This window comes from Penaeus vannamei, chromosome 1, assembly GCF_042767895.1.
Source record: "Penaeus vannamei isolate JL-2024 chromosome 1, ASM4276789v1, whole genome shotgun sequence".
NCBI classification, from domain to species: domain Eukaryota; kingdom Metazoa; phylum Arthropoda; class Malacostraca; order Decapoda; family Penaeidae; genus Penaeus; species Penaeus vannamei.
Genome location: NC_091549.1, coordinates 49,894,985 through 49,915,197, shown reverse-complemented (window position 1 = coordinate 49,915,197; position 20,213 = coordinate 49,894,985). Strand labels below are relative to the sequence as shown.

The 20,213-nt window shown below is 39.3% G+C and overlaps 2 protein-coding genes across 3 annotated transcripts in view; one reads left to right on the top strand and one right to left on the bottom strand.

Moving 5' to 3' along the window:
* casp (Fas associated factor casp) overlaps nucleotides 1–12,771 on the top strand; it is a 23,256-nt gene extending 10,485 nt beyond the window's left edge. The window contains exons 4-16 of the mRNA XM_027364189.2: nucleotides 33–152; nucleotides 1,432–1,556; nucleotides 2,614–2,803; nucleotides 3,711–3,800; nucleotides 4,574–4,709; nucleotides 4,922–5,067; nucleotides 5,368–5,522; nucleotides 6,924–7,060; nucleotides 7,303–7,472; nucleotides 7,724–7,813; nucleotides 7,978–8,115; nucleotides 8,306–8,383; nucleotides 9,554–12,771. Of these exons, the coding sequence (XP_027219990.1) occupies nucleotides 33–152; nucleotides 1,432–1,556; nucleotides 2,614–2,803; nucleotides 3,711–3,800; nucleotides 4,574–4,709; nucleotides 4,922–5,067; nucleotides 5,368–5,522; nucleotides 6,924–7,060; nucleotides 7,303–7,472; nucleotides 7,724–7,813; nucleotides 7,978–8,115; nucleotides 8,306–8,383; nucleotides 9,554–9,634 (1,656 nt within the window). The 3' untranslated portion in view covers nucleotides 9,635–12,771. The remainder of the gene's footprint in view (nucleotides 1–32; nucleotides 153–1,431; nucleotides 1,557–2,613; nucleotides 2,804–3,710; nucleotides 3,801–4,573; nucleotides 4,710–4,921; nucleotides 5,068–5,367; nucleotides 5,523–6,923; nucleotides 7,061–7,302; nucleotides 7,473–7,723; nucleotides 7,814–7,977; nucleotides 8,116–8,305; nucleotides 8,384–9,553) is intronic.
* Nucleotides 12,772–16,245: 3,474 nt separating this feature from the next.
* LOC113812320 (blastula protease 10) overlaps nucleotides 16,246–20,213 on the bottom strand; it is a 61,327-nt gene continuing 57,359 nt past the window's right edge. For both annotated transcript variants that reach the window (XM_027364188.2, XM_027364187.2), the window contains exons 10-11: nucleotides 17,248–17,520; nucleotides 16,246–16,421 (exon numbers count right to left, since the gene is read on the bottom strand). In XM_027364188.2, the coding sequence (XP_027219989.2) occupies nucleotides 17,278–17,520 (243 nt within the window). In that variant the 3' untranslated portion in view covers nucleotides 16,246–16,421; nucleotides 17,248–17,277. The remainder of the gene's footprint in view (nucleotides 16,422–17,247; nucleotides 17,521–20,213) is intronic.

Sequence of the window (20,213 nt, the reverse complement as noted above, 5' to 3'; positions counted from 1 at the left end):
TGCTATTCACTCTTCCCACATTTCTCTCTTAGGTCTTGTGTGGAGGTGCGTCAGAGGGCAGTTCTTTCCCCCTGGAGCTGCCCAACTCAACATCAGTGAGCGAACTACGCACAATGCTCCACCAGCTTGTTGGCATCACCCCTTGCAACCAGGTTAGAAATTCTAATGTCTATCTGTTTCTCTATTTTACTCTTGCTGTCTCTTTCACTTTCATGTCTCTTTGTAATATTTTTGTCTCTATCTATCTTTTCTTCCTTCCCTTCCGCCAAATGAGTGTTTCTATAACATCTGTTTAACTTATGTGGTGAATCATATTTCATCCATGTGTCGCCATGTTTTTTTCAAGAGGAATTAAGTTCATAACCCATTGGACCTGGTACCTTGTGGCTCATACCTTTACAAAAATCCAATAATTAAGTTTACTTGCATGGTTACTGTCCTGAGTGTGTAGCTTATAGGCCCAGCCCGTATGAACACTCAAGTGTAGTATCAAGATTCCTTGCCTCCACTTTACAATGTCAGTATCTCTTTCTTTATAAGCATTTTTTTCCTTTTTGCCATTTTTTTGATAAGGAACATTTTTCTATTTGTATCAGTTTTTCGTATTCTTTATATTATTATAATTATTTTTATATACGTCCTGTGCTGCTAGTCACAGCAGACAGGAATGGGAACCTGGGAACCTAAACATGAAAATAGTTTCATCCCTGGACCTGGTGCTCTTCCAGCTTTGGCTCACAAATAATACTTTCCACCCTACATTACCTGTGGAAAAATGCAAGATCCCCTTCCTAAATGCCCACTATGTCTATTCTTCCTCCAAGAACTTAGTACACTTATGGCAAGTCATCCCTGTCACCCAGGCCCTAAACCAGATCTTTTTGTCATGGCATATTCCCCATCAACCATCCCTCAACCAAATTTTTTCATGGCATGACAGTCCCATCACTCAGACCGGTCAGAAGTGATAATAGGAAATATAGATATTTGTGCTCAATATTTTTAGTGCTTTTTTACTAAAGAATTTTGGTGTCGTTCCAAACCGACAATTGGCATGAATATACATTTCATGCCAATAGGGCATGCAAAGTACTCATCTGCATTAGGTTGAGTTTCATGTATTTGTCATTGTTATTATTGTAATCATTGAAATAATCATACATATGCTTGTATGTAATAGGTAACATTTATTGATTTCTTAATTTTTTTTATTGTTAGCTGACTTCAGCATAAGTACACAAGGTTACTGACCCAAGAACTATTGTGTGATTAAATTTTGGCAATGATCCACATTCACATACAGATCTAAGATGAAACAAAGATTTTAAATGACCAGCATAATTGTGATGAAAATGTTTGTAATCAGGGTGATACTTATGCCAATTTAGTTACCTACTATTTATTAATTAGACTTTCTGGCCTTCTTTTCAGATTCTCGAAGGCTTCAAGACCCCAGTAGAAGACAGCACTGTGATCACGCATGCATTGTTGCCAGAGTCTCGCACACTCACCCTAAATGCTCAGTCTTCAGTATCATTTGGCAACTATTTTGATAGGTGAGATGTAGATTTTTTTCCTCTTCCCTCTTCTTGTTTTGGCCTCTTCCTCCTCCTCCTCCTCATTCTTCCTGTTCTTATTCTATTCTTCCACCACCACATCCTTCTCTTTTTATTCTCCTCCACTACTACCTTCACATCCTCCTCCTCCTTCTTCTCTTTCTCCTCTTTCTGTAACAGCTCCTCTTCCTCCTCCTCCTTCTTTAACAGTTCCTCCTCCTCCTTCTTTAACAGCTCCTCCTATTCCTCCATCTCTTCCTTCTGTAACAGCTCCTCCTCCTCCTCCTTTAACTGCACCTCCTCCTCCTAGTTCTTTAACAGCTCTTCCTCCTCCTCCTTGATCAGCCCTACTTCTTCCTCCTTGTTCAAGCCTACCATCTCCTCCTCCTCCTTGTTCAAGCCTACCATCTCCTCCTCCTCCTCCTCCTACCCAATTCCTTGATCAACCCTACCTCTTCCTCCTTGTTCAAGCCTACCATCTCCATCTCCTCCTCCTCCTCCTACCCTATTCCTTGATCAGCCCTACCTCCTCCTCGTTGTTCAAGCCTACCATCTCCTCCTCCTCCTCCTACCCTATTCCTTGATCAACCCTACCTCTTCCTCCTTGTTCAAGCCTACCATATCCTCCTCCTTCACTGCTTCCACTTCCACTTCCTCTTTCTCCTCCTCCTCCTCCTCTTCCTATTCTGCCTCCTCCACCTCATTCTATTCCTTCAACCATGCATCATCATCCTCGATCTCCTTCTCCTTCTCTATTTTGTCTTTTCCTTATCTTGTTTTGTTTATTTCACCCTTTATCTTCTTGATTGTATTAGAATGCACTTGAGCTTGCTGCAACATGCTAAACACTGCTGTCATAAGATGTTGAGGGAAAGAGAAATAATAGAAATAACTTCATAATTGTATGCTAATTTTAGTCCTTCACTAATAATTAGAATAGAAAATGAGTATTGATTAGTAAAAATGATAAAAATTCCTGAGTGATGAATAAGATATATACACTGGTTATTATGAAGACTCAAAATCCATTCTTAGCACATTAACTCTCTGCTTCCAGAGTTAATGGCGCGCACAGCGATGAGTACCTCCTCCTCATCCACGATGAAACCAATGGCAAGAATTACAACCTCAAGTTCCCAGGCAGTCGTCGCATCCGTGAGATCAAGGGCGACATCCACGACCTGACTAATATTGCAGTGCGCAACCAGCAGTGGACAGGCTGGCCTCCAAACACCGACGAGGAGAATGTGAGTATGGGTGGTTTGTGTTGAGAGTAAGGACGATATGTGATCCTGATTTATATTCCTATAACCTAATCTACTTTTACCATAGAAATTTAGGACTGGTGTGTTGTGTGGATCCATCAATATTGACAGCTTAACAAATTGAGCAAGGTTAGATTGCATCTGTGCGGTTTCTTTCTCTCTTTTCAAGACACAACAGAGAGAGGGGCTCTAGGTGGAGGGTGATGATGTTGGATGGGAGTCAGATCTGGCAAATTAGGTGTGGTGAAGCTGTGTGCTCTTTTGTATATCTTCTAGACACTGAGAATATTTGATGTTTGCTCATTTGAGGTAGGGTTTAGGAGATAGGGAGATGTAGGTTTTAGTTTAATCTTCTATTCTAGATGAAGAAATTTGCTTCCAGACACTTAAGTAGGTTGTTATTTATTCAATGTGATCACTGCCATTGTCATGCCAGAAAATGCATAAAGATCAGTCAATGTATTCACAAAGAATCATCATTGAAGGGTATCACAGACTGCTGTGTACAAGGGTGAGAGGGCTTTGTAAGTAGATATCTAAAATTCAGAAGCATTATAGGTTGAGTTCCATGTCTGTATTCAAAGATGTAGATGATTTCTTACTTTTTTTCAAAGATCATTCATTAGAGTGCTTGAATTTTTGATAGACTTCTACACATATATGCTAGAAAATATACATCTACAAAGTTGCATTACCATAAAGAGTGTGTCAGTAGTATTGTAAATGAAGAACTGGCTGCATTAGTTTATATAATTTATAGTTAGTGAAAAAGCAAATGACTGAAAGATATAATATGAAAGTGATCTATAGTAGAATAGATTTACAAAACATTTTTGTCTTTATCTCCTTTTACCCTCGTTTTCTATTTATTTGTTTCTTTATCTTACAGGCCACTTTAAATTCATCAGGGATTAGCAAACAGCACCACTTAACAGTGCGGAAACTTGTTCGGGAACGTACACCACGAGCCCAGAGAAAGGTAACATATCTTAATGGCAATCCTTCTTTTCCCCCAACTCTTTCATCTCTCTTGAACATTGTTTGGGGGATGCAAGTTATACATATATATAGTTTTTTATTTTGTCTTCCCCTCCTCCTCCTCCTTGCTACTTTCCCTTCAGTACAGACTGACTAATTCTCCACAGATTTTTTAAAAAGACTTATACCTTTCCCTTAAAATATGGATCCGCTGTATCAAACAATACTGCCTGAAAGTTTGCAAAACTGACTCTCATTGTTGCAAGAATTCCTATGTATTTTTGTTGTATTTTGATTTTAGCTACATATGAATTCATATGTTAGTTGTACTCTAAATGTTATTTAGAAATTGTATGGTATCACCACTTCTGCAATCATTAGTTTTATTAACATATCAGTTATCATTATGTTCATGACTATTTTACCAACATGAAGTTCTTTATTTGCGTTAACATTTCTGATGCCCACGGTCAGCATGTGCCAATATATTGCATCATATGACCATATTAGCTTTATGATATGCATACACTTTGCTCAAAAGGCCTTTGAACATTTTTGCTGAAGATTGATATTTTTTATTAATTAAAGTTCAGAAATATTTCATTCAGTACTGTATTAAAAGGCCTTGTAATCAGTTCAAAAGTCAGAGCAGTGGTCAGTCTGGTTCCAGCATCAGCTTGGTTGACATCTAAAGCTCCACAGTACATACTCTAGAGTAAGTTAGTAGAAGCTGTACCTGCATTTTGTTTAACAAATATGCCTTGACCCCTCAAGACACTGGTGGATACGGAGGATGATAATGCCTCCGGTGAAGAATTTGAAGACACTCCGGAGCTTCTCAATGATGACGACGACTTCTTTGGGATGATGGATGTAGATGTGCCCTCGTCCAAGAAGCCACAGACGCTAAGTGAGTATTTGATAAAAGGATAGATTGAGGGTGTATAAGGATAGATTTTGAAAAGATCAGTAGAGAGAGGGAAATGCTTTTATTTTAAGGCTATGTAAGCACTTACAATTAGATAAGTTGAAATACATTCTTATTATTCATATGTTCATAGACATAAGCCTTTATAAAAGTAAAAGTAATGAAGAGTTTGTTTCTCTTTATTTCGTCTTCAGTCCCTGCCGATATAGAGGATGAGGTGATGGGTGTAATACACTTCTCAGAGGAGTTCCGCAACCGTTATGGCAATTGTGTGCCCATGTTCTACCAGGGATCCCTAGAAGATGCGCTCAAGGAGTCTGTTCAGCTGCCAGCAAAAAATGTAGGCATCTGGAATGTCGAAAGATGTGTTATAGTGTCTATAATGCTCCTTTATACTCAAATGGATTGTATTTACAATGCATTAGCAACTTGGTTTAATTGCTGCAGTTGGGAATTGCATAACCTATTTATTTATACATACACTAATGTGCCATGTAAATTGATATTTTATGGAATTGTACTAGAACATTTTCAGGAGGTAGAAGGCATTGCATGATTTTGTATATATTCAAGATTATTTAGAAAAAATATTGAAAATATATTAATTAACCAATAAATCATCTCTCCTACCTTTTAACAGAGAAAGTTGTTGGCTGTATATTTACATCATGATGGCAGCGTCTTGTCCAACGTTTTCTGCTCACAAGCTCTCTGTCAGCTCTCCACAGTGGACTACCTCTCAGCAAACTTTGTGGTTTGGGGTTGGGATCTCACACATGAAGCTAACAAAGCCAGGTAAGTATAGGGATATGGTACCCTACAAATTAGATTCTCACCAAGCAGGAAAGCAAGTCAAAGTTGCCGTGCGGGTAATTGTATTATTTACGTTGAAATATCCTGATTTATATAGCTTCATGATAGAAGAAATAAGTGTAGATGAGGTTTCTCTAAAGACACACTCAAAACAAACAATGGTACTTGCTTTGACATAAGGCATCCATATTAGTCAACACTAACTGAACATCTGTCAGAATGAAATGCTTCTTCAGTAAAAGTTTAGTATCCCTCTTAACCCACTGCTGGTGGTCATGTCTGCTATCCACTGTATTTTTTTTCTTTTGAATTTTATTTACACATAAATGGCTTTACATGTCACAAAATTAGTAGGCCTAACTGATCTCACCTGGGGTAGTATTTTGAAAAATCTTTGACTTTTCTTTGTGATATTGTCTCTGATTGTTCCATTGCCACATCTCAAATTTAATGCTGCTAATTACAAGAAACATTTATATTGTTATATACCCTTTTTAGATAATTTATTGTAGTAAGCAGACAAGGTAGATATTGCAAAATATATTGCTTATATCATATCGGTAATTTTACAAATTCATATCTGAATGTTATGAAGAGGCATCTCAACTTTTATTTTCGTCGTATCGGTATTTGTATTTTTAATAAAATACAACAATAAAAATTTAGGAGATGGCTCAATTGATATTTGATGATTTATGAAAAGAGTCCTGGAATCTTTACTTGTTATTTTCAGAGCCAAATAATCTAAAACAGGAAAATTGCATAAGAACAAATTCAAGGCAGTTCTTCTGTGTATGGCCAAATTTTTTCATGATGGCATGTTCACGTCACTCGGCCCTGAAGTTACATTTTACATTATGTGGTGGTTACATCCCCCTGGATCCAAGGGCTTAATCATTTACACAGCCATCTGTTTGTATGCAAAATTAATACACTAAAGTCAAAGTGCTCATGGGATATATGTACAATTGGCCAAATAAATTCATTTTCACCCTAAGGTTATCAAGCTAAGAATTTATCTGGTACCAATAAGCAGGCTGTTCAAAAGTTTTCAAAGTAGTAGGCTACCTAGGTCCAAGTAGGGGGCAATGCCCAGCACAAGGCTCTTGGAGGGGATTAGACTCAACGGGCATTAAGGAAGGGACACTGTATTATTTCTGTCAATAAACAAATGTGGAATATACCATCCATAAGCCATTTCTGGAAGAGCACTGGCTTCAGGGAGGACACTATGTCCATGCTCAGGATCCTGTTCTTATCCACCATGACTAGTGACACAGATTGTATTTCAGAAAACTGAATGCTATGAGTTTTTTAAAAATAACACATAAGAGCAGTCACAGTTTTTTTATCATGTTTGCCCTTATTTTATCCTTCCCACAGGTTATTGAACTTGGTAACCACACACTTTGGCTCTATGGCCTCTACCACCGTAAGGACTTTCAGTGTGGACAAGCTCCCAGCACTGCTCGTCATCACACGCACGAGAGGAACCATTGAGGTTCTCTCAGTCATACATGGTAAGTTTTGTGAAATATAAAAAAGTTGTTTATATTTATTACCCCTTTGTTTTCTCTATATGTTGATGTTTTTTGTTTCAAGTCTGTGGTATTTGGTTAAAATGTGTTGGTGAAAAAGAGGGATTCATGATTTACAGTGTGCATTGTATGAGATATTATAGATTTATTTTGCTTGTAAGCTTAATACTGATTTTTTTTTTTTTACCTTTTAATGTTTGATTTTTCACCTTCACCACTAACAGGCAATGCAGTCCTAGATGAGGTCATGACGGCATTACTCCATGCAATGGAAATGTTTGAGGAGCAAAGAGTGACAGAAGTGCAAGAGGAGGAGGCACGGGAAGCCAGGGAGGCAGTCAAGGCAGAGCAAGATGCAGCATACTTAGAATCTCTGGCGGCTGACAGAGCAAAAGTGGGTGGATAGGAGTATAACACTTAGAAGAACTGGGGTGTAGAAGAGGGGGAGGGGAGGAATGTTTGAAGGGTCTTCCAGCTTTTTGGGGGAAAACTTTTAGAGGTTTGTGTATGAGGTTTGAAGATACTGCAGAGGGATGAAGGATAGAGAGTTTTAGTGGACAATTTAGGATTTTTGCCTTTAGTTAAGAAGAGAAATGGCAATATTTTCATTTGATTGTAATTATGTAAAAAAATATATTTCTCTAGGCGGCTGCAAAGAAACAAGCAGAGATGGAAGAGAAGCAAGAGAGAGAGAGAGTGGAGTCCATCAAACAGCAGGAAGAAGCAATTAAGCAGGTCAGTGTTATAGTTTTAGAGAGACAAATATATATAGATGAAGGCAGGATTTTTCCTTATGCATTTTATAACTTTTCTTTTTCTGTCATTTGGTTTTCTTTTCCCATCCATCACCATCAGACTTGACAATTAAAAGACAAAATAAATGCCCTTCTTCCAAACAGGCGGTAAGAGCATCATTAGAGACAGATCTCCCTGATGAGCCTGGGCCAGACTGCAAAGAACCAGTATCGACCCTTAGATTTCGGATACCCGGAGGAGAGACCTTCCACCGCAACTTCCTTGCAAACACCACTCTCCAGGTCAGCACAGGATTTCATGGGCATCAGCCGATAAAGTTTAGAACAATTTTATAGAGAAGTGTTTCTGTGTTGAAAAATTGTACAGTGAGGAAATACGGCCTTTTTTTATATGATAAAGTTGTATGTTCAATTCAAAATAATTTCAAAGAGAAATATCAATAAAAGATATTTCTTTTCTTTGCAACCATAGGTTCTGCTCAACTTTCTGCATGTCAAAGGATATCCAGCAGATGAATACAAGTGTCTTCAGTCTTGGCCCCGCAGAGATGTACGTTTTGTTTCATTTTAAGTATTTGTTGCTCTCTACCTCTACCACCTTCTTCTCTATCTCTTACTCCTCCGTCTCCTCCTCTTGCTTCTTCTTCTTTTTCTTTGTCACCTCTGTTCCTCTTTCCCACTCCTCTTTTTCTCTTCTTTCCCTCTCCTCCTTCTCCTCCTTCTTGTCCTCTTCTCCTCATCCTCATCCTTGTTATCTTTCCCCTCATGCTCATCCTCATTTCCCCCTCTCATCCTTATCCTCTTTCTCCCTCCTCGTTTCCTCTTCTCATCCTCATCCTCATCCTCATCCTCAGTCATCTTCTCCTCATCCTCATCCTCAGTCATCTTCTCCTCATCCTCATCCTCCTTCTCATCCTCATCCTTTTCCTCCTCCTTCTTCTTCTTCTTCTTTTTCTCCTCCTCCTCCTCCTTCTTCTCCTGCTCCTGCTCCTGCTCCTGCTCCTGCTCCTTCTCCTCCTGCTCCTGCTCCTCCTCCTCCTCCTCTTCTTCCTCCTCCTCTTCTTCCTCCTCCTCCTTCTTTTCTTTCTTCTTCTCCTCCTCCTCCTTCTCTTTCTTCTTCTCCTCCTCCTCCTCCTCTTCCTCTTCCTTGCTCTCCTCCTCTTGCCCCCTCCTTCTTTTTCCCCCACCCCTTCTCTTTTTTCCCTCCTCCATCCCCAACCCCACTTTCTCTACCTCCTTCCCCAACCCCCTCTACTTCCTCCTCTTCCTTCCCAAATCCCCTTTTCCTCCTCTTTTCCCCTTTTACCTCTTCTTCCTTATCCCTACTCTCCTTCACCCCCATCTCATTCTTCCCCTTCTTCTCTCCCTCACCCCACTCCTCCATCATCTTCTGTTTCTTCTTCTTCTTAAGCCTCTCCATTTAATATCTAAAACTAATTTTATACAGTTAATTACTGCTACTCCTTTTCTTTTTGAATTAGATTACTTGCATTGAATATTTACTTAATTACAATCAATAGAAGGGAGAAGTGATTGCAGTTTGTAACTTGATATACATAGCAGAGTTTTATTACAAACATGTAATTAGATACATTGCTTTGCAGTAATTGTCGCAGTCAGGGTTTTGCTGAATCATTTAATAATAGAGTTGATTGACAATTGGATAAAATGCACTGCTCTGGTTGATCCTAAACTCGCTCTTCTCCTTTTTTTTTTGCAGGTGAGCTCTCTCGACACATCCAAAACCTTGATGGACTACAAACTGTACCCACAAGAGACCCTGAACATTGAAGAGCGATGAGGAGTCTCTAAGGGGCTATCCTATGCCCCATACCCCCTAGCCCTCCCCCCTGTAGCCTTCCATAACCCCTCCCTCATGACCACAGACACATCCCATGCATCAACATGTCTGTGTTTGTATGTTCGTGCAGTCCTGGAAGCTTCGAGAGAGTCCTTTTAGGGTGGCGCACCATTTTGTCCCCCTATCCTCCTCCCCTCCCCTTTGATCCCCTCTGGCAACACTTCACTTTTCCTTCACCCAACCCACCCCCTGCTGCCCCTTCCCTCTTAGAGCCCTTTAAAAAAAAAGAAAAAAGACTCCTGTGATTTGACAAAGAGACGGGACCCCCGGGTGTTTTGCACGTACACTGTGAGGATGTACAGAGGAGGGAAAGGAGAGAAGAAGAAAAAGTCTTTTCCCCCTCTCCAAGAAGTAGTAGAAGGAGACAGAGAAGAAGAAAAGGAAAGAGTATCCAAGTGGTAGTTAATAAGTTGAGAGGAAGATGCACAGTGGACTTATTTTCTCTCTCTCCCCCTTATTTCTTTAAGATATACCCCCTTTCTTTTTAATTTTTTTGTTATAATTAAACATCATTGTCATCATTGCTACCATCATAATCACTGCTTTTTTTTTTCTTCTTCTATCTTTTACTTTACTTAACTTATATATATATATAATTTTTATTAAAGGGGGTTATTCTATGATTTTTTTTTTCTTTTTTTCTCAGAGCAGTTCTCCTTGGGTCACGATCTCTTTATCACTAGGCTTGACTGTATAGTAGTAAATTACTGGAATTGCAGATATATACTCTACATTTTTATATAAGATTATTGTAGCCTTTAAGGAAACAAAGCAAAAATAAACAAAAAAATATATATAAAACCATAAATAAAAAAAAAATAATAAAAATAAAAAAAAAGGAGGATGATGACCAGAAATGACAATTAAGTTGAGGATACGTTTCTCGTTAGAAGATTAATACAGGTTCCAAGCTCCTGATGGAAAAGAAGTATGTCATATTTTGTCACCTAATTTTTATCAGGCAGTAGGACCCTTCTGAACAGAAAAAGGGATAGGGATAATTGTAATGTGTATAGATTGATCATAATAGTAAAGTAACTGGTAATTTCAAGGACAGATTCTTGCTGCTTCCACCTTCACTGTGACATTTTGTGACCTTTACCCCCACTTGTGTTTATATATACCAAGTTGATGTACTTTTAATTCGGTGCACTTCTCCACTCATGCCCATTGACACACACATATTTATCCACGTGCTGCATCTGCACACATCTGCAAAACATACATGCCTGTACATTCACACACGTGCACTTTCTCTCTTTTTCCCTGTTCTCTTATTTTACCATCGAAAAAGAGTCCTTGTGGTGTGAACTGAAACCAGTGAAAGAACATTCAAAGGGGTTCAGAGCAAGACAAGAGGTTTTGACTGCAAAGTTTACCCTCGTCCTCTTCCTCCCTCACCACTACCCACTCCCTTTAGCAAATTATATGCCCCTGCATTGTCTTTTTATTTTATCTCTCTCTCATTCTCTCTTTTTTTCCTTTTTTTTCTCTTTTTTAAGAGTTGTTTACAAAATGTAAACCTGCGACTTATATATCCTTGGCCATCATATGGCTGATCACAACTGAAGTCAACAAACTTAATATATATATAGGCATTTTAAGGGACTCGTCGCTGGTGATTTTTTTTCTTGGGTTTGCGTTCAGACGAGTGAGTTATAATTATCTTTTCTTTTATAAGATTGTTAATTATGAAAACAAAACAAAAACGTACCGTTTCCTTTTTTCCCTCCTCCCTGTTTTGTATATTTTCCCCTTCATTTCCTCTCATTTCTTTTGTTAATGATATAGACATTTACATTGTTTTAAATGTGCAAGCATTACTTGCATGTGATATGAAGAAAAAGTAAAATAAAATAGAAATGTACCAGTAAGACAGCATTTAAGCATCTTATTTTTGTGTATGTGTTTGTTTATGTAGTATATATATACTTTATTGATATAAATAATGTATATGTATATGTAAAATGACACACACATACTTTTCCTGAAAGATTTGTTTTCTTACCATGTTGGTTTGTATTATATAATGATGCCTTAGTCTTTATGTGTACATTACCGAAGAGCAAGTAAAACCATCAACCATATAAAAGACGGCTTGTTACAATCCTCAGAAGAAAGAAATGTGAAAATTAATGTAAAAAAGTAAAAATTCAGTAAAAAGTGAAGTGAAGGTTCTTGTTTTTATTATTTATATTAGGTAGTAATGTACTTGTAGTCTTAATAATGTTATGTTTCTGTAGTGAGACTAAGGACGAGGTTAAATACTAATGATGCAGTGCTGAGAAGATGGAAAAGAGAGATTGTTAGCTTTTTTTTTTTTCTAAATTGAATTTACTCATATGCACATTATATATATTTAAGGGATTTTATTTTATTTCCAGGTAAGTTTTACATGTAGTTGGTTATCCATTTTGGCTTTTCTCCCGCTTTGCCTCCAGCACTCCTTCAATTCCTCATCTCATCTTTATACTCCACTCTTCCTCGTCCCTTCCATCTTTCTACTTTTCGTGTCACTTAGCTAATGTAACTTTATTTCATGTCTAGTCAGATATGTTAGTGAGGATTTGGTACTAAATTTGCTTTTTGTCAAGACGTCATCTGGATAGAGAATTGCATTTTTTTTATTATTTCAGTGATTGTTTCCTTTATTTTTATTTATTTATTTATTATTATTATTTTTACATAAGCTTTCATCATATGTTACCTACTCAGTGTTTATAGTTTTTCTTTTTTCTTCTCATACCTCACTCCCCCTTGTTCATCCCACACACCTCCCTTAAGCTGATTTATAACATCATGCACAATCACAGTATCAGTATTTTTTCTTGAATGTTAAGCACTATAAAAATGAAGGGAAAGAAAAGGTGAAAATAAAATAAGCATTTTTTTTAAGGATGATATGACTGCTACTTGTTCACAGCTGCCCTTATATTTACACACGTGTCTGCCTCGATCTCAAGGTACTGCTGTGACCTTATTGTTAAAGATATTGTTAAAAGGAGAATCGAGTCACTGTATTACACTGAACGATGTGTTTTAGGAACAATTTTATGTACATAAAGTAAAAACTGAAATCCTTCTTTTATTCATTTATATAAATATATATTTATGATACAATACTAGAAATCAGAAAGTGGTAATGCTGATATTGAAACGAAAGAGAAAGCGGTATTTATAAGGTTACACAAACATTCTTTTTGTTCACAAGCCCATTTTATCCTTGTGCTGTTTATTAGTTAGGAAAATCATGGTCAAAAACAGAACAGAGACATGGAGAGAGAAAAAAAAATTGAGCCAAGGAGATAGATAAGTAAGAGCAGCTGTGGAGGGATCGTTTTCTCTTGCTTTACTTTTTTTTATTGAATGTAGTTTGTAGATATAAAGGATTTTTATATGTAAAACATTTTCTTGCTGAGGCCAATCTTCCAAGATAATGGGTTCATATTTTGCGCACTTGTAAATTACTGGGTTGAGGAATTACTTTAACATTACCTGGTCTGACATTCCACATTCCATATGATCTATGATGTGTAGCACTTTTATTTTACGTTGTAACCATCCCCAGAAAAGATTCTTGAGGACTTCCTTACGAAATTCATTGTTAAAATAAGAGAAATATCGAAAGAGTACGCCGCCTCCTCTATCCTTTGCTCGTGGGGGGGATATGACGAGAGGGAGTGAAAGGAAAGGGTTTTGATGAACATGAGGAGGGATGTCGGCAGTTACTCTTGAGTGTAGAGGGAATGGGAGCAGAGATAGGAAGATGGATGAGGTGTAGACAAATTATTTAGAATCATGATTATGTAGTTTTTAAAGTTTTCCGAGAGTTTCTGAATTGTTAAGTTGGCTGGGGAGGTCTGAGAAACCAAGGTTTACTTCTGAGGAGGAGACGTACAGACATTTGAGGGAGAGAATGCGGTAAGAGATGGGGTTAGCTTGTCTTGTGCGACGAGTTGAGCAAGGGGGAAGAGGAGCAGTAGAGATTGGTGTATGGAATAGTGGTGGAAATGGGGTGTCTGGTTGTAGAATGGCAAAATCATATGACTGGGAGTGGGATCAGGAAGAGATACTGGGGGAGCTGTAGGAGGAGAGAGAGGGTGGAGAGCAAAGGACAGTATTGGAGTAGGGAGTAAGAACCTCGTCTGTGCCTCCTATCTGGACTCGTGTAAAATAAAGCCAAGTTTGAATTCTGACATTGACGGGGTTAGGTTGAATTGACGTGGTCGGACAGGGAGGGACTCGCCGCCAATATAAACCTCAAGGGTAGGCCATGTCTACGGAAAGTTATCTTGGCAGTATTGGAGGGCTTACTGCGACCTCTTGAGGAAATGGTGTAGCACTGTACTGATACTGTATCATGTCCACGCGGCTGGCAAGTAAGACTCCACCATCTGACCAGTCCTTGTCGAAGAGACGGAGAGCGTTCCGGATAAGTATTGAGAAAGGGATGAGGCTGGGCAGGGATGGGCTTGGCAGTGAAGTCAGGGTTGATAATAAGCATTAGCATAAATATCCTTCACTTGATCTAACTCCCTTACCTATACCACCATAATATTTTCCCTCATCTTCAACCTTTCAACACTATTCTAGATAGTTGACACATTGCAACTATCACCTGACATCCCCCTTTACTATACCTTCCTATAGTGTTATATGACCTTAGAAGTCAAGCACATTTATCTTAACCATTAACCATTGGGATTTGGATGTACCTGTGACGACGTGTGAACGATGAGGGTGGATGCTGAAGGAAACTTTGCCGACTATTTATTTAAGAGCCATTACTGGAATATTCGAATGGTTTGTAGAGGTAGAACCAGTTGGACGGGGACGTATGTAAGAGGGAGTAGCGTTCAGAGAGGTAGTACTGCGGAGAAGTAGGCAATAATGTACAGTAATAAGGGAGGGGGGTAGTGGATGAGGTAGAGGATATTAGGAGAGAAGGAAATGTTTTCTGGAAGAAGGGCAAGGACCTGGGTGGGAGGAGTTGGACTGGACTGAAGTGATAAGAAGGGGCAGTAGTAGCAGTGTCCGGAGTCGTGGTCAAATGAAAGCCTGGAGTCGGGGAATCGGGAGAATTTTAATTTGTGGGAAGGGGGAAAAATCTTCACTGCTGGACATGGTGTGCCTGGAGTAAGTTGGGGAGAGAAACAGACCACCGCTCAGGTACCCTTAAGGGGCAAGGGCTTTACAACTAAACAGGTGATTACCATGACCATGGCTCCCCCAGGCCGTTCATGGCTGGCACAAAAGTCAACCTTTCATCCTTTCTATATGGCTCTTACATCTTAGGCAGTGGATAGTAAAACGGGTTGGAGAAGTGAAGGAAAAGGAAAGGAAGATGAGACCGTGCAAAATAGTCAAATCGAGGGCTAAGTCCTAAGGTAAGGTGGAGCCCTAGCATTGGGTCTCAGTCTCCGTCTCCAAAGACACCCCCCCCCCCCCGCGTTGCTCTTGGAATACAAAAGACCAATGCACTTGCAACTGACCCCAAACAATTTACATTTTCATCACCCTGCCTCTGATGTTTGATACCCTGTATCTTTTGTAGTAAGGTTGGAAAACATTCTATCGACTCGGCTCGTCTGTAAATGTTCATCCCCTCCCGCCCCCTCTTCCTGATACTTCTCCTTATCTCGTGTCTCATTCCCCGGGTATTTCCCTCTCACCTCTCCGCAGAGACGCCAATTTTTACCCTTATCACTCGCTGATTGTTAGTTAATAGCTCTTCTAGAAGGTTCGCGGTTTCTGTATCCTCCATTTGATCTAATCGCCTTTAATCCCCTTTCCCTTTTGCTAATCCCCGCCTTTATCCCCCATTTACTCGCCGTCTTTACCCCTTTTCAGTACCACATTATCCTAAAGTGCTGAAAGACTTACGGCGTGTCGCATTTAATCATTAACTCCCCACCACCTCTTTGGTTACAGTACTTTCTTGCAGTAGTACATGACCTTTGATGTCTGACATCTGTTTTTTTACCATCGAACATTATGCCTTCCTCCCTCGCTCTCCATAGCTTACTGTTCTGTTATTGATCTTGTCATACACTATAATCACAACCTCTGGATGGTTTTGAAACGTAAATTTTATTGTGATCCTATAAATGCAATTCTTACAAACAGTATCAAGTATAAATCAGTAAGTAAAAGGATGCCAAGTCAGCTTCTCCCAGATGCTGATCAAGGAAATCAAGTGTTTTATGGAATTACAATTTCGCAAAGCACAAGTTATTGAAAACCGCTATCTACTTGAAGGAGAGAAAGGACAACTAAACACTTTACCCGAGTTGCACACGCAAAATAAATAAAGTTAGTATTTCGAGAACAAAGTCCATACAATGTTTACCCAAAAATGTAATAAAATTACACATCAGACATGTTTAATCGATACAAATATTGAAAAGAATAATTTCCTTAACGTGAAACAGTTTGTGCAAATGTGCATTATAGTATGATATCCTTTATTTGCCACAGATTAAGTAAGAAAAAAAACCGAAGGGACATTAACCAGTTGTGTGACCGCATATGGGAAAATTAAAATTACTGAATCATTCAATATCAGCATTTATTTGCAGTACTTTTGTAGTTTCCACTCATCACGATGAACCATCATAACCATTCTTATTGCCAATTGCAAATACCAACAAAGTTCCAACACTGCAAAGATTCTGTTCAGCACCGACGGGGAAACTCCTTGCAGGAAATGAATTCGTCGATTTCCGATCTGTGAACGAAACGAGTTTGAAAATAAGAATCATACCTCGATTTTGAACATTTGAAGCGAGTAATCAGAAAAAAGCTAGGCTGAGAAAGAAACTATATTAATGCAGCTATATATCAGTATCTTGTACAAAAAATATATATATAAACACACGAGATAATTTGAAAGACAAGGAAAAAATAAAAGTAAAGAATTAAATATAATTTATGAACAAACTGGACCAGAAAGAAACTAATAACACACAAAACAGAGTGTAAATCACTGAAATGAAGAACAGAAGTCAATAAAAAAGGCCAAACAAATTACTAATATGTAAATAAACAAGAAATGAATAAATCATCACCAACAAACAATCACATAAGCGTAGAAAGGTATTTCGAAGTGGGAGAACAGGGGGGGGGGGCGGATCTCCCGGATGTGCCTGGATTATAGCAGTTTTACAGATAAACTCAACATTTCCTGCACTAAAATGTCCGAAATATATACTTGGATAATATTTGACATAATGGTTAATTAATTTTGAAAAACTCAGTTGTAGCTGCTCCCTCTGTAACAGGAGATCAGTGTTCTCTAGAATTTGTTTACTATCGAATTGCACTCACTGCGTACAGGGAATTTTCTCGAAAGCTGAGCAAGAGGGGGGGGGGGGGCAGAAGATGGGTCCCTTCCCGCTCCATTCTAAAGTGCAGAAGCGGTCGCCCCCTTCCGCCCCCCTCACCCTCCCTTTTTCTACGCCCTGCCCCCTCCCCTCCCTTTTTCTACGCCTTGCCCCCCTTCCCCCTCCCTTTCCCTACGCCTATGAATTACTCTTAAGAAAATAAATGCTCACGTTACTCATCATAACAGCGAATTCCCGCCATCAACGTCGCCACTTCCTCCTACTCTTTCTCTCCCTCCTCTTCGTTCTCCTGCTCCGCCTTCTTCCTCTCCCATTTCCCCTGCCGATTCCTCGCATCCTCCGCTCTCCGTCCTCTCCCCCTCGACGAAGTCCAGCCGAGCCGAAAACCCCTTTACGTAGCCATATTTCCCGCGGAAGACGATGAACATGTCGCGGCCTTCGGAGATGAGCTCTTGGCCGGGGGACAGGTCGGCGCCGCAGTACCTGGGGAAGGGGGGAGGGGGGAGGGGAGGAGGTTGAGTTGGGGCGCGGAGATGCGATTCTGATTTTGATTTTGATTTTGATTTACAGAACAGTGTACATGCCCTATAAAAAGCCAGGGTAAGATGCTACAGCATGTATCCAAATTGGCTAAGCTTATATTTATTGAATGGCTATTAGTCAAACATTAGTAATACATGCCTGAAGAACTTTCATGCTTATATTATACACATGTCATCTAGTTGGTAAATAATAAAAAACAAAACAAAAAATAAAAGGTATCCCTAATCATATCGAAGGCAAGACCAGTGTCTATGATAAAATTATTATACTCAATAAGTACTGGTCTCGATAGGATGTTCAAAAACTGCATCCTATCGATCAAATAGCAAAGTAAGTAATGTGTAAGCTTATGCGACTTGGGCGCCTTACACATTTTGCATTGGTGATATGTAACTGGCTTTGCCTCCAAAACTGCATCCTATTCTTAATGAATAGTGTATTGATATCCTATACGTAGCCTGGTTAGCGTAACCTACTGTCTCCGAGACAGTCCATCATAGACTTTGTATGGTTTGTTAGCATCACATGACCCGGCTATACTTTCATAATGCCAGATGATACCCTGTCCACTTTTCTTCAATTCTTCGGTGGTCCATACCTGGCCCTCATGTTCTCGAAGACAGCTGATAACACTTTTTTTTCATTTGACTGACAGATAACGGTATTGCATAATATGGTTCATGAGAAAGTGCTTATTTTGCTAACTCATCTACCTTGTCACAGGTTGATATTCCTATATGAGAAGGTATTCACTATAGTGACACTTGTATGCCCTGCTCTGGTACGCTTGAAAATTGGTGAAGGGTATTGATAGTTACCATGTTTTCTGGACTAGATAGAGTGCACCCTGGTTGTCAGAGAAAAGAGCTAGGTGTTGCTGCTGTTCACTACTTGGCATGGTATATTGCTACTGACGGCATCAGTTGTGCTCGTCCAGTTAGAAATTCGCACATTTTCTTGGAGAGCAATGTCCGGAATTAGTACACCAATTCCTGCTGCTCCATGAGGATCAGTAAAAGCATCACAGATTGCAAGTGGGGGGGAGGGGGCACCATGAGGGGGGTGGAGAATTTCATCAATATATTTCAAGTAATGGCCTTTCAACTCTGTTATTAAAAGTCAGATTTTGGCCCTGCTATTTATCAATATGAACATTAACATGGGATCTATGCCATGGTGAAGTAAGTGTTACTTATGGGATGGTAAAATCATTGTTTCACACACTGAAGCTGAGAATAGTCTGAGCAGTTTTGGCCTTCCATTCTAAGTAAGACTTTATGAGATTGGAGTATCGAGGCCGCCGGACATGCCTAGTTATACTATTAATCTCACTAAACAATGCAAGGGAAATCTGTGGTTTGAACTGAATCTGCAGAAGTCTGATGCCGAGTATGGTGTTAACTTGAGTAATACGATTGAAATGACGGGAGGTCAACCTCTTTCCTCATGACAAGAACTTCAGCGTCATTGGGCAACCCAAACTGACTCTCATGGCCTTATTCTGTAAAACTTCAAGGGGTTTGAGAGCATTTTGAGGCAACATACTGAGAACGGGGCTCGCATAGTCTATCATGGACGTAACAAGGGAAATGTACATCAACCTTAGGACTCTCAGCGAAGCACCAACGTATCTGTTATTTATGTATTGTAAAGGTTTTAAGCGCTCCAGGCAACATTCCCTGATGTTTTGAACAATTTCCCGAGTGAAGTGGGAAATGCGGGACACGAGGTGGGGAGCAATCACCATAACACCAAGATACTTAGAGGTGTCAGTTTTTGCAATAATTTGTCCAACTAATCTTGGAATGCATGACAGTTTATGAGATCCGGAAATATATTAGTCTTGACAGGGTTGATTATGAGTCTAAGGGAGATGCACTTTTTACTGAATCTCTGAAGAACATATTCCCCCCTGAAGAATAGAAAAACACATTCCCGTGTTGATACTATGGTAGAAAAACCCACAATGCACAAATTAGATTTATTGAAGAAAGTGAGACAAGTTTCGGAATCGTCCTCGATTCCATCGAGGACGATTCCGAAACTGTTGTCTCACTTTCTTCAATAAATCTAGTTTGTGCATTGTGGGTTTTTCTACCATATTCCCCCTATCAAAGACCTGAATGAGAATGTCATCAGCATAGGATGTGATGCTGCATAGGTCTCCTAACTCACTATTAAGCTTGCAAAGAGAGTGCATGAGGATGTTAAATAATGAAGGGGATAAAACTCCTCCTTGTGGAGTTCCTAACCCAAGTTCACCATAATTACTGTAGGTGCCCTGGTAACATACTTTCGCTCTTCTCAAAAACAGATAATCCTTTATCCGTAGGAGAAGCTTACCCTAAAATATTTAATTCATGGAGGATTGCAGTAGGGGGAGCTCTGTCAAATGTTCCCTTGAAATCTATGAAGTAAGAAGACTGTGCATTACTTCCATTGAGGTACTGTGCCAAACACATTTGTGTTTCTTTCCCCTTTTGGAAACCAAAGACTGATGGGTGATTTTGATCTTTGATCTGGTGGAGCAGACGATTGAGGAGGATCCTTTCACAGGTTTTAGAAAGACAGGATGTTAGAGAAATTGGTCTAAATTCATCAGGACACCCTGGTTTTGGGATGGGAATAATGGT